The sequence below is a fragment of the Erinaceus europaeus genome, chromosome 17 (assembly GCF_950295315.1).
Source record: "Erinaceus europaeus chromosome 17, mEriEur2.1, whole genome shotgun sequence".
Lineage (NCBI taxonomy): Eukaryota > Metazoa > Chordata > Mammalia > Eulipotyphla > Erinaceidae > Erinaceus > Erinaceus europaeus.
In genome coordinates, this window is record NC_080178.1 from 14,116,848 (window position 1) to 14,129,662 (window position 12,815).

Here is a 12,815-nt window from a genome sequence, read left to right on the forward strand (position 1 = left end):
GAGAGGGGAAGGGAAGACAGAAAGGGAGAGAAAGAAACCTGCTCACTACCTGTGAATCAACTCCCCTGCAGGTGGGGAGCTGGGGGCTGGAACCGGGATCCTTAAGCTGGTCCTTGAGCTTTGCGCCACATGCGTTTAACCCCCTGATGGGGCGGGTTCTGGGGAAGCAGAGCTCCAGGAAACATTGATGGGGTCTTCTGCCCAGGGAAGTCTGCTTGGCATCACGGTAGCATGTAGAACCTAGTGGCTGAAAGAAGAGTTAACATATAAAGCCAAAAAAATTGTTGACTAATCATGAACCTAACGGCTGGAATACTGCAGATGAAGATTTTGAGGGGTCTCTGTTTTGTAGATAGTAGGTAGGCCTATTTTAGTTATATTCCAAAGGGCCCATGACTATATTAGTGGGGGGTTGTTTATTTGTTTGTTTTGTTTTTTCTCTGAGCCTGACATTGATATGCAGGTGGACGGTCCCAAGTTATTGTCTGGGGAGATGACGTCATGACTGGAAAAAGAACAGAAAGCTGGATCAGGGAAGAGAGTAGCTCCCAAATATGGGAAAGGTGTATAAATCTGTAAACCCCATCGATTTGATGTGATCTAGGGCCCATATTCAGCTTAGGAGCCTATATGACCTCTGTATCCCTGTAGATCTGAGCTTGAATTCTATGGTCAGCAGTAGGAACATTCCAAGCTGCCCCAATTTCAGAACCCATCTTCCTAAGGTGGAACATATAGATACGTTGTCCCGCCTCCCTTCGGAGGATAGAACATTCTCTACCGTTGTTGATCCAACAACCCGTATTCTTAACAAGCTAAGCTATTTCCCTAGCCAAAAATGGAATTTTTCCCCTTCATTCTTCTTCCGTCAGAGTATAGCAATACAGTACAGAGACAGGCCAGAAGACTCACATCTGTTTTACTTTTGTTCTGTTGTAATAGTCTTTAACTTAATCTCTGCTTGTTGGTTCTAGACTCGGATTGCAGACTGGCGGGAAGGTGCTCTTAATGGAAACTACCTTAAACGCAAGCTTCAAGATGCTGCCGAACAGCTAAAACAGTATGAAATAAACGCCACTCCTAAAGGCTGGTCCTGCCACTGGGACAGGTATGCACTCTTCTCCCCTTTTCACCTTTCACCTTTGACATCTCAGACATGATTTATGATCACCACCACCTGACGACGTGACAGCCTATCTGGAGACTGAGAGCAGCTGCAGTTAGCGGTGCAGGGCAGGCAAAGCACCGCGAGCACTTACAGAGCTGGGCCAGCCACATGTTGGAGAAACAAAAAGCAATGTTTAAAGTGTTCCATGTAACGGATTTTTTCCCAAGAATGGACAAAGCTGGTTTTTACTCTCCAGAGTGTTGTTGCACGGAGTAGGGCGGGCTTGGGGGTTAAGCGCATGCGAGAGCTCTGTGCGCTTTACAGGACCTCTGGAAGCAACTACTCCTGATTAACCTCGGTGAAGTTAAGGAAAGCTTCGAGGCTGAAGATGTGAATGAGGAACAAGATTACTATCTTCTGCCAGCAGGTCAGATGAAATCATTTCTTTTTATATTTGGCTTTTCTTGTTTATTTATTTATTTTTTTCGTTATTTGAAATCTTTGCTCTTTTATTTTTCAGCTCCCAGATCCTCTCCCTCTCTTTAGCTTTCACTGTGTTTGGTACCAAGAGTATGAAATGTGAAATCCACGGTCCAAGAGGGGAAGAGTCACCTTTCGCAAACTTCATTGTTCTCTTCTTTGGAAGGGAAAATTTATAGTGTTCTAGGATATTGAATCCCTTTACTTGGAATGAAACTTGAAACCCTGTTAAGCATTGGCAAAAGCAAAAAAAGAAAAAAAAATGTGAGGTGTTTTCTAAGTCATCTGTTGAAATCAGAGGGCTTAGGGCTGTATTCACAGAGCTGCTGGCAGTGCAAATAGCTTTGAATTATCCTTGGTTCTCCGTGCTCGATTGTCAAAGCTCTTTGTTGCCTTTGTGAATAGCAGTCCATTAAGAAGAGGTTCGTCCCTGTGAGAGCGGACTGCTGTCCTGGGACAGGACCAAGCGGAAGTGTCTTTGTAGGAGATTGGGTCTTAAAACGTGTGTTTTCTTTCTTGTAATTTAGGGATCATAGACGGTATTTCTATGTAAACGAACAGTCGGGCGAGTCTCAGTGGGAGTTCCCAGATGGTGAAGAGGAGGAAGAAAATAGCCAAGCACAAGACAGTAGAGATGAGACTCTTTCTAAACAGACCTTGAAAGACAAAACTGCCACTGATTCGAATTCTACAGAATCCTCTGAGAATTCTGCAGGTGAGGTATCTTACCTTCTACTAATTGGGAGAAAAGTAGTTTTAAAGATAGTGACTATTAGCAATTGGCATGCTATTGAAGTCTGAATGTTACAACAATTTATGAGTATATTTAAAAGTATTGTAATATTTTTGGCTGTCATGGCACAGCCGAAATTATATTTTCAATAGTAGAAACACTAATTAATGCTAAGTAGTTTGTCTCTGTGTAGAGTAGGAACTTGAGATTTGTTCTGCATTTCTGTAAGACTTAGTGTAGTCTGTTGATACCGCTACCACATCTTTCAAAGTCTTCTCATCTTCTAAGTATGGTGGTTCAGGTCAGAGTGATTTGAAGAAGTGATATAAGAAATAGCACAACACTTACTTCAGGGAAGCAAAATAATTGATGATTGGGAATCACCAGCAATATTCTAGTTGTAAAAGTAAAAATAATATAGGTCATCCTATTTACAGTTCTTTGGTTTATTACACGCTTTTTAAAAGGCTTATTTCTCTTACTCTTATAGTCTATGGCAATAATTTGATTTCACTTTTTGAAAGAAGATATATTTACCTCCTATGAGCTAAATGTTCTTGGGGTAAAAGATGAAGCATAGTCAAGACTAATAATGCTTTGATCTGTAAAGCCTGCTGTATTTGTTTAAATGATGGCACATGAAGGCAGGCCTATGGAGTGGTTTTTAAAGTAATAAATCTTTGAAGATGAAAGGACATATTTATTGATGACAAGAATTGATGAGCTAAATTCTTTTGTGATAATGCTCAGTAGTCTGCTGGTTCCCTAGTCCCAGTAGAAAAGTGCTGATGATTTACCGAGTGAAATCTGGTCGTGTACCAGAAGACTTTATTAAACTTCTAAAGTTACTGATTTATAACAGATCATTGCCTAAAGAAACTCAGTAGGTGATTGCAGTGATCATTTTAGGTGATAGCACAAAAGTAATTTCATTATATTTGATGTTTCAGAAATATACCTTCCCAAGTTACAAGTATTTTAGCATTCTCATGATGAAATTTTCTTTTTAATACATTTCCTTTTGTGTGTGTGTGGTAGCAATGATGAATATGTCTAATAAGTTGGTTTCACTGTTTGTTTGCTTTTTAGTAGTTAGTGAACTGAAGAGGCTTGATGGTGGTTCTGGGTAGGTGATTCCTCTCCTGACCACTGTCTAATGTCACTTTCTTATATGTTTCAAAGCTAAATGTTGTACAATTTCTAACTCTTGAGTGTTCTGTGAACACCGTAGAGTTGAATATTGATTATTTTCTCAGTTAATGGCACGTTCAGTTGTACTGTCTGGTAAAAGGAATACTTGTTGAAACATTCCTACTTAAGTTGTGCTATAGGAAAAATCCAGTTTTGAACAAGCTTATATTCTTTATTTTTATTTCGTTGAAAGAGTTACTAATTACCAAGAAAGAAAACCAAAGCATCATTCTGGCATAGGTGGTGCTAAGAATCAAACTCAGGACCATGTCTTAGAATGCACCATTGTACCACCTCTCAGGCCCAATATAACTTTAATCTTCTTTATCAAGAACCACTAAGACCACATGATGAAAGCTAATATAAGTAAAATCCAAACTTGTATTAAGGTCTTTGAGGTTTCAGAAATGCTGGTCTCTTGTTACTATCCTGTAAAGGAATTTTATATAACACAGGCTCTTTACTGCTGAGCTGTGATTAAAACCATCTTTTTATTTATTTAACAAGAGTACTACTCAACTCTACTGGGACCTCTGAAATCCTGGTGCTATCTCCCCAAACTAGACCATCTTTTAAAGTATATATATGACACTGGGGAACAAAGATTTTTGAAGGTCTGTTGATTGTTTATTTCATATGGAGGTGACAGTGAAAAGCCCAAGCAGCCCTCTGGTACCTGCAATGCAGGGGATCCAGCCAGGAGCCTCAGGCACCCAAGTCCTGCACACTGCTGGCTGAGTATTTCCCGAGCCTCCGACATAATTTGTCTTCTGTGGAACGGTTTGCAATTAAATTTATTAAAATGATTCCTTAATCTCCTGAATCAAGATTAAACAGAAACTTTTCCTTGAGGAAAATATTTTAATAAAAGAAACCTCCTAGAAATAGAAATAAAGATTCCTACAAAAAAAAAAAAAACCCTCAAATTTTGTATATATTTTTTAAAGATTTTATTTATTAATGAAAAAGATAGGAGAAAGAAAGAAGAACCAGACAGTCGGACATCATATAGTACATGTGCTGCCAGGGACTGAACCCAGGACCTTGCATTTGAGTCCAGTGTTTTATCCACTGTGCCACCTCCCAGACCACTAGAATTTGTATTCACATACTACTTTATCTTTAATCTTCTAGTTTATGATCTGTTAATACTAGTAAAAGCTGTGCCTATCAAAATCTCTCCTTGAACTTTTGGCTTAAATATTCTCTTCAATGGAAACTATAACCCACTGTGTTGAATTTGGAAATGAGGAGACACAATATGAAATCCATAGATCTTCACACTAGGATGTTTAAATGCTTTGTATTTAAGCAGAAGGAGATGATTGGCAATGTTAATACACAGCTTTTATGTTCTGAATAAACTTTGAGATTCATATATCTATAAGGACTCTATATTTGTAAATTCACCAAGTCTGATTCATTTCATACTTAAATTCTCATTAGCTTTGCTACATGTTGTAAGCCACGTTATTAACCTTAAATTTGAGTTTTTCCACATAATAAGTAGCATGTCTCTGTAGTGCATTGCACTCTTACATGAGATCTGCCAATATTATAAATTCTGGCTTGTATATATGTTGCAGTTAAGTAGAAGAAAGTCTAATAAGTTATTAATCCTCAGTGTTCAGCACCTCTAGTCTCATTTAATCTCAGTGTATACTGTTATATAATGTAGACTGCCTGGTCATACCCAGACATTATTTGTCTAACAATTTGTGTATGCAAATTTATTTTGGATATTGGATATGACTAAATGTAAAAGTCTAATAAGGTATTTGAAGTCTTAGCTAGAAAAGTCCTGGTCCTTTCAGTTAAAATGTTTTCAGTGCCCGTTCCTTAGTAACTTCTCAAATAAGTACAGTGGCCATATGGATCATGGGCTTTAAAACTTTTAAAGTCCTTAGTGATATGTAATGTACCTGTTACATTAAAAAATAAAGCTGTTGGGAGTCGGGCTGTAGCACAGCGGGTTAAGCGCAGGTGGCGCAAAGCACAAGGACCGGCATAAGGATCCCGGTTCGAACCCCGGCTCCCCACCTGCAGGGGAGTCGCTTCACAGGCGGTGAAGCAGGTCTGCAGGTGTCTAGCTTTCTCTCCTCCTCTCTGTCTTCCCCTCCTCTCTCCATTTCTCTCTGTCCTATCCAACAACGACAACAACAATAATAACTACAACAGTAAAACAGCAAGGGCAACAAAAGGGAATAAATAAATAAAATAAATATTTTTAAAAAAATAAAAATAAAGCTGTTTTAAAAGTCTGGTGGTTCATGGTTGCTTGGGTTTTACTGTTGAGTGCCATGTGGTGTATTTGGATTCGTAGTGCAGGCACCAAGCCCCTGAGATAATCCTACTGTGGTGTATTTGGAACATACAAAGGGGAAAAGCTTTACCCTTACCCTCCAACCTTTTTGATAGAGCCCTGGTTAAATCCACCATTTGTAACTATGAAATCTGACAAGTGACTGCCTCTGGAGCTCTGAGTACTAAATGAGAAGTGAGATTTATTTGAAATTTCTAGAGCTCTTAGACTGATTTCATCAAGATTATATTGATAAGACAGCAAGCACTACACTAGGCCACTAAAAACTGGTAATCTTGAGCAACTTATTTCCCTCCTGGGTTTCATTACCTTTAAAATTAGAGGGTTGAACTAGATGGTATCTCATGTCTTTTCTACTCCTAAATTCTACGATTTTAGGGAGAAAATCCCCTTCAGCATTCCTGGGATATATATGTAATAGTCCCATATATTGTGAAACTTCCCTATTGACGATTAAAGAGGGATGGGGAAGGCTACAAGTAAGTATATCCTCCTGTTTTCTCTAATCTTGAAAGCATTTCCCAGCAGAAAGAAGATAGTTAACTGGTTTTTTGCAGGATTTTAGGGAAAATGATCCTGAAGCTTTTCAGCTGCATGTTTTTATTTTGTTTTATAAGAGAGGTGAGAGCAGTGCATATCTCTGACATATGGCAGTGCTGAGGATCAGACCTGGGCTGGGGGGGATGCAAATCCTGTGCTGTAATTAACATAGATACATATCCCCAGCCCACATTTACAATTTCTTAATTCAAATTCAAGAGCATTTTCATAGTCTCTGTATCTTCAGACATCCATTTTTAAAAATGAGAGAGACCGGAGGAAAGAGAAAAGGAACCAGGCATCACTGGTACATGCACTGCTGGGGACTGAATTTGGAGCCTCATACTTGAGAATCCACCACTTTGTCCACTGTGCCACCTACTGGACCACCTGACAGATGAATTTTTAAAACTTAGTATTCTAAATTAATAAAAATGAGTAGGAATTTGTATTTGTATTTGTATTGGCACTGTCTTGGTAATGTCCAATCACTTGTGTAACTTATTAAGACATGAAATATATATATATGCAGCATCTGTCATGCACCTGTTTATGGACTGCATTACTATTCAAAAATTCATTTTGGGGGCCAGGTGGTGGTGCACCTGGTTAACCACACACATATCTCCTTCTCCCCTCTCAATTTCTGTCTGTCTTGATCCAATAATAAGATTTAGTTTTTTTAAAGCACCTTTGAAATAATAAAGACCCCAGAATGTTACCTTCTAGTTGTCTTTTAAAACAATGTTTAAGATTTTAAAAACCCAATTCACACAAATGAATTTCTTATGATTTGATATGACTCACTTCATCACCCATAAATCTGGACCTAAAGAGTGAGCCTAAGTCTGAGGCAGTGCTAACCTTGAGATTTATAGATTTATCTTTTCTTGAAAGTCATATGTGAAATACATTTTACATTTCAGTGACTTTGTAGATTAGATGCTCGTGCGCCAGACATTCTCCCACTGATCAGTTGGATATAAGCCCTGGGTTTTTTGTCTTTTTCCCTGATTCCTATTTGTTTTTCATAGGTTCTCTCTGTAAAGAGTCCTTTTCTGGCCAAGTTTCTTCTTCATCACTCATACCACTTACTCCATTCTGGACACTCCTTCAGTCAAATGTGCCTGTGCTTCAACCTCCATTGCCTTTGGAAATGCCACCACCCCCGCCTCCGCCCCCTGAGTCCCCTCCTCCCCCTCCCCCTCCTCCTCCCCCTCCTCCTCCTCCTCCTCCACCACCTCCAGTAGAAGATGGTGAGATCCAGGAGGTAGAGATGGAGGATGAGGGGAGTGAGGAGCCTCCTGCCCCGGGGACAGAGGAGGACACTCCATTGAAACCTTCAGCACAAACCACAGTTGTAACTAGCCAGGTAAGAAATGTCATTTGTCATTTTGAAGAGTTTTAGGGAGCTGGGTCATGACTAACTTTGCTTTTTGTTTTGGAGTGACATGTTTAACCAAAATCTTTAGTCACTAATTAGAATTTTTATTTTATTTATTTATTTATTTTACTGGAGCACTGCTCAGCTCTGGTTTAGGGTCATGTGGGGGATTGAATCTAGGACTTGGGAGCCTCAGGCATGAAAGTGTACATAACCATTATACTATCTACCCCCACTCTAATTAGAATTTTTGTGTTTCAGAATTCAGTGGATACTACCATCTCTAGTTCTTCTTCCATTAAAGCAATAAAGAGAAAGGCTACAGAAATTAGTACAGCAGTAGTGCAAAGGTCAGCTACCATTGGCAGTTCTCCGGTCCTCTACAGTCAGTCAGCTATAACTACAGGTAAGCTTTGTGATTAAATTTGTTTCCCCTAGTGTTGCCTTCCAGTTCCAAAATTAGATGCCTTAAATTGAAGAGATGCCAAAGGCTTTTCCTTCTAGAGACTTTATATTCCTTTTTGTCAACAGTTTGGCATGCACCTTGCTTCCCAGATGGTTTTCCCTACATTTACATGTGTTAATTTTATGTTAATAACTACTATAAACTAGGAACCTAATACTTTGCTATCAGAAAATGAGACTATCTTATTGCAGAAAAAGTGTGTGAGAACCATTTTGAAAGTGATCTAACCTGATTCCCTTTTTTTCCCTTGTTTTTGACTTTGTCACAATGTCCTTTTTATAGTTTCATGTTATGTTTTCTGTGTTAGGTCACCATGCAGCAGGGATTGGTCATGGGGCTGCAGGGATTGGACACCAGACGCTATCAGTTACTCATCCAGCAACAGGAATGGGTCATCAGGCCAGAGGAATGAGCCTACAGTCAAATTACCTAGGACTGGCATCAGCAGCGGCAATTATGAGCTATGCTGAATGTTCCGTGCCGCTTGGAGTGACTGGTCCCACACTGCAGTCTGTTCAGGCTCGAGGTGCTGTGCCTGCCACTGCCATTATAGAGCCACCATCGCCACCTCCTCCCCCTCCTCCTCCACCACCACCACCAACTCCCAAAGAACCACCACCGGAGAAGGCAAAAAAGGGAAAGAAAGATAAGGTATAGCATCTACCTCTTTAAATTTCGCATTTTTTCTTTTCTTTTTTTTAATTTTTATTTATTTACTATTGGATAGAGACAGAGAGATAACCGCAGGTCAACTTCACCACTCGTGAAGCTTTCCCCCTGCATGTGGGGACTGGGGTCTTGAATCTGGGCCCTTGCACATGTAGTGTATGCGTTTAACCAAGTGTGCCAGTGTCTGGCCCCCTCTTTAAAATTTTATGTACATTATCATTATTACTCATAAAATGGTTTTAGGGGCCCAGGAGATGGCTCAGTAAGGTACCTTTCTTACACAAGGAAGACCCTGGGTTCAGTCTATGGCATTACATAAAAATAGCATCAAATGTCATGGTGCTTTGGTGTCTCTCAAAAAATGTGGCTGTTTTAATGTTAGTTTATGTATATTGCATGATTTTATATAACCACATAATTTAGTTATGTTTTCATCAACTTAAAAGAAAATTTTTCCTGTCCATTAGTTCTTCCACATCATCTTCAGTCACTGAAAACCACTCACCTGTTTTCTGCCTCTGTTTACCTATGCTGGAGTCACACGTGTGTGAACTTAAGAGTTTGTTCCTTCACTTAATACAATGGGGTTTGCTAATTTCGTTTTGTTTTAATTCATCTATGTGGTAGCACACATGCCACTTTTGTGAGTAAATTTTATTTCACTCTATACATACCACCATTTGGTTTTGTTGTGGAAATTCCATATGGTGGTAAGGGGCTCAAACCTGGCCTCTCATGCATTGTAACATGTGCACTTGTACCAGGTATGCCACCTCCCTACGCCTTGTCCTTTTGACTTCCCTTTTTAAATATTTTGTTTATTAATTTATTTGATAGGGCAGAGAAATCAAGAGGGAAAAGGGGCAGAGAAAGGGGCATAGAGATAACCTGCAGCAGCACTGCTTCACAAAGCTTTCCCTTTGTAGGTGGGAACTGGGGGCTTGTCCTTTTGATTTTTTTTTTTTTTTTTTTTAATGGTCCAGTTACTCTGTAGAACAAGGGAAAGATCCTACTCTCGTGTGGAGTGCTCACTTCCTTCTTTTAACTTGTATTTCAGGCAAAGAAGAGCAAAACCAAAATGCCATCTCTGGTAAAGAAGTGGCAGAGTATACAGCGTGAGTTAGATGAAGAGGAAAACTCTAGTTCCAGTGAAGAAGACCGGGAATCAACTGCACAGAAGCGAATCGAAGAGTGGAAACAGCAGCAGCTGGTCAGGTAAGGGGAGAGAGGGACTCAGGGGTGCAGTGGCTCGAGCTCAAGAGCTTGAGGTCTTGAGTTCATTCCCCAGCATCACGTGTGCCGGAGTGCTGCTCTGCTGTGTGGTCTCTCTCCCTACTGCTTTATTTATTTAATATACCAGAGTACTGCTCAGCTCTGACTTGTGCTGCTGGGGATTGAACCTGAGACTTTGGAACCTCGGGTAAGAGAGAGAGTCTCTTTGCATAATCATTATGCTATCTTCTCTGTTTTTTTTTTTTTTAAGAAACCATAAAGTTGTTGTACTTTTAATGTAATCATATTAAAAAAAATAATAACACCTCTTAATTGGTTTGTTTGGTCTAGCACTGGGAGTGAGACACCTAACACTGCTTCACCTTATAGTGTGATGCTTCCATGTGGTGCCAGGCTCAAACCCAGGGTCATTTTACACATTGTAAGGCACATAGTCCACCAAGTGTGCTATTTCTCAGTCCTAGTTTTTATTTATTTATTTATTTATTTTTAAGAATTTGTTTATTTATCCATGAGAAAGATAGGCAGAGAAAGAACCAGACACCACTCTGGCACATGTGCTGCTGGGGATTGAACTCAGGACCTCATGGTTGAGAATCCAATGCTTTATCCACTGCACCACCTCCCGGACCACAGTTTTTAGTTTTTTGGTTTTGTTTTGTTTTTTAATTGTTAGAGTTGTTGTTGTTGTTGTTATTGATGTCGTTGTTGTTGGATAAGACAGAGAAATGGAGAGAGGAGGGGAAGACAGGAGAAGAAAAAGATACCTGCAGTCCTGCTTCACCGCCTGTGAAGTCACTCCCCTGCAGGTGGGGAGCCAGGGGCTTGAACCGGGATCCTTATGCTGTCCTTGTGCTTTGCACCACCTGTGCTTAACCTGCCGCGCTACTGCAATACTCCCAGTTTTTAGTATTCTTTATGAATGTATCTAAAGCAGTTATTTTGCTGCTCAGGATCTCATTCATAGTGATGTGTTCTATCTTGTTGTTACTGCTGTTTTGTTTTAACCAGAGCACCGCTCAGCTCTGGCTTATGGTAATATGAGGAATTTAACCTGGGACCTCAGAGCTTCAGGCATTAATCAGTCTATTATGCTATATCCTCCACAGTCCTCCACCTGATGTCAGTCAGAGCTGTGAAAGCCTAGAGACAACAGAAACAGACACATTTTGAGATTTTACTTAACTGGCTAATTTCACCACCGTAGATAAGAGTCTACAGTACAATCTTTTAAATTTAGGAAAAAAGTCTTTAGTTGACCTATCAGAACTGAGAAATTTGAGTATGCTGATACTTAGTTGAGAAACTTGTGTTTTTATGAGCCAAAAAAATGCTAGGTCATATTTTCAGTTTTCTTAGAGAATTTCTTTTGGTAGAAAATGAACAATTTCACTCTTATGTTTTTCACAGTGGCATGGCAGAAAGAAATGCTAATTTCGAAGCCCTTCCTGAAGATTGGCGAGCAAGACTAAAGAGAAGGAAACTGACTCCAAATACATAGTTTAAATTTTTTAAATATTTTTATAATTGATATTGTTTATGTTTAGTTCAGAGTCAACAAGTTTTACTGTTCTCAATAGACTGTACATATTATGGAAGAGAGCATATGAATTTCCTGGGCAAGAGCATACACGTACAAAATTCTCACATACGTGAAATTTGATTTTTCTGCTTTGCTGAAAGGTGAGGTTGCTGAAGGTTTTGGTCTTGCTGCCTTTATTCTCAAACTGGCAAACAACCTTAGTTAGGTACATGAACCTTAGCTGTCTGGAACATGTGGCTTTGAGTGTAAGACCTCTGTGGAATACTGTTGACAATTGAAGGATTTCCCCCACTTAATAGAGGCTCATTTAGTTCCTAGTATGGCTCTGTCTGTGTTAACTTCTGCTCCAGAACAAGTGCAATTAAGAAGGCAGCTCTGTATTCTACCTTGCTTAACTGGGATTATCAGAACCTCTTTCTGACCTCTCTAGTATACCACCCTGAAGTGCTGAGCTATGTCATATTGTTTACCTTGAGCTGGTAGAGGGCTACAGTCGTATTCTCTTACAAATCCTAGAAGTGAATAGCTAAGTCACTCCACACACTGAGTGGCATATTTAAATTTGAATATGGACAGCAGCAGACATTCATATCTTTGAAAACTACCAAATGTAACAAGAGCCATTGTATACTTAATGTGTCTCCATTGTCTTAGCTTGTTTCAGAATTTGCCTCCTTTTTATGATAAAGTGTGTGCCCTGCCAGACTTCCACCTCCCTTTTATATGTGAATGTATTCTCCATAAAATTCCAGTATTTAAAAAAAGAAGTTTACTGTTCAGTACTTTCTATAGTATCACAATCAGGTAAAAGTCACTTTAAACTGAAGAAAAGGCAAATTGTGTTTTAAAGCTGTTTGTTTTTTTTCCAGTTACTGACCTTGTAAATTTGTATATATCCACTAATAAAGCTTTTTTATACTTCTGATTAGTTGTGTTTGTTCTTCTTGGACAGTTACCCAATGATTGTGTAGCCAAGACTTTTTTTTAATAATGTATAAAGCATGTGCAAAAATTGAACAACACCTCTCAGAGCAGCAGGATCTTGAGTCCATGGGGAAAAGTGTAAATGCTCCTAGTACCAGGGGTCATTTTGTAGGCTCTCTGTAACAGCTGTTTGACCTACTTAAATACTGTAATGTGCCTAA

The 12,815-nt window shown here is 39.4% G+C and overlaps 1 protein-coding gene across 1 annotated transcript in view; it reads left to right on the top strand.

Annotated features, from left to right (window-relative positions):
- FNBP4 (formin binding protein 4) overlaps positions 1-12,595 on the top strand; it is a 28,782-nt gene extending 16,187 nt beyond the window's left edge. Inside the window, exons 11-17 of the mRNA XM_007519032.3 lie at positions 975-1,108; positions 2,116-2,303; positions 7,410-7,747; positions 8,021-8,165; positions 8,533-8,876; positions 9,952-10,109; positions 11,538-12,595. Of these exons, the coding sequence (XP_007519094.2) occupies positions 975-1,108; positions 2,116-2,303; positions 7,410-7,747; positions 8,021-8,165; positions 8,533-8,876; positions 9,952-10,109; positions 11,538-11,628 (1,398 nt within the window). The 3' untranslated portion in view covers positions 11,629-12,595. The remainder of the gene's footprint in view (positions 1-974; positions 1,109-2,115; positions 2,304-7,409; positions 7,748-8,020; positions 8,166-8,532; positions 8,877-9,951; positions 10,110-11,537) is intronic.
- Positions 12,596-12,815: the final 220 nt, after the last annotated feature.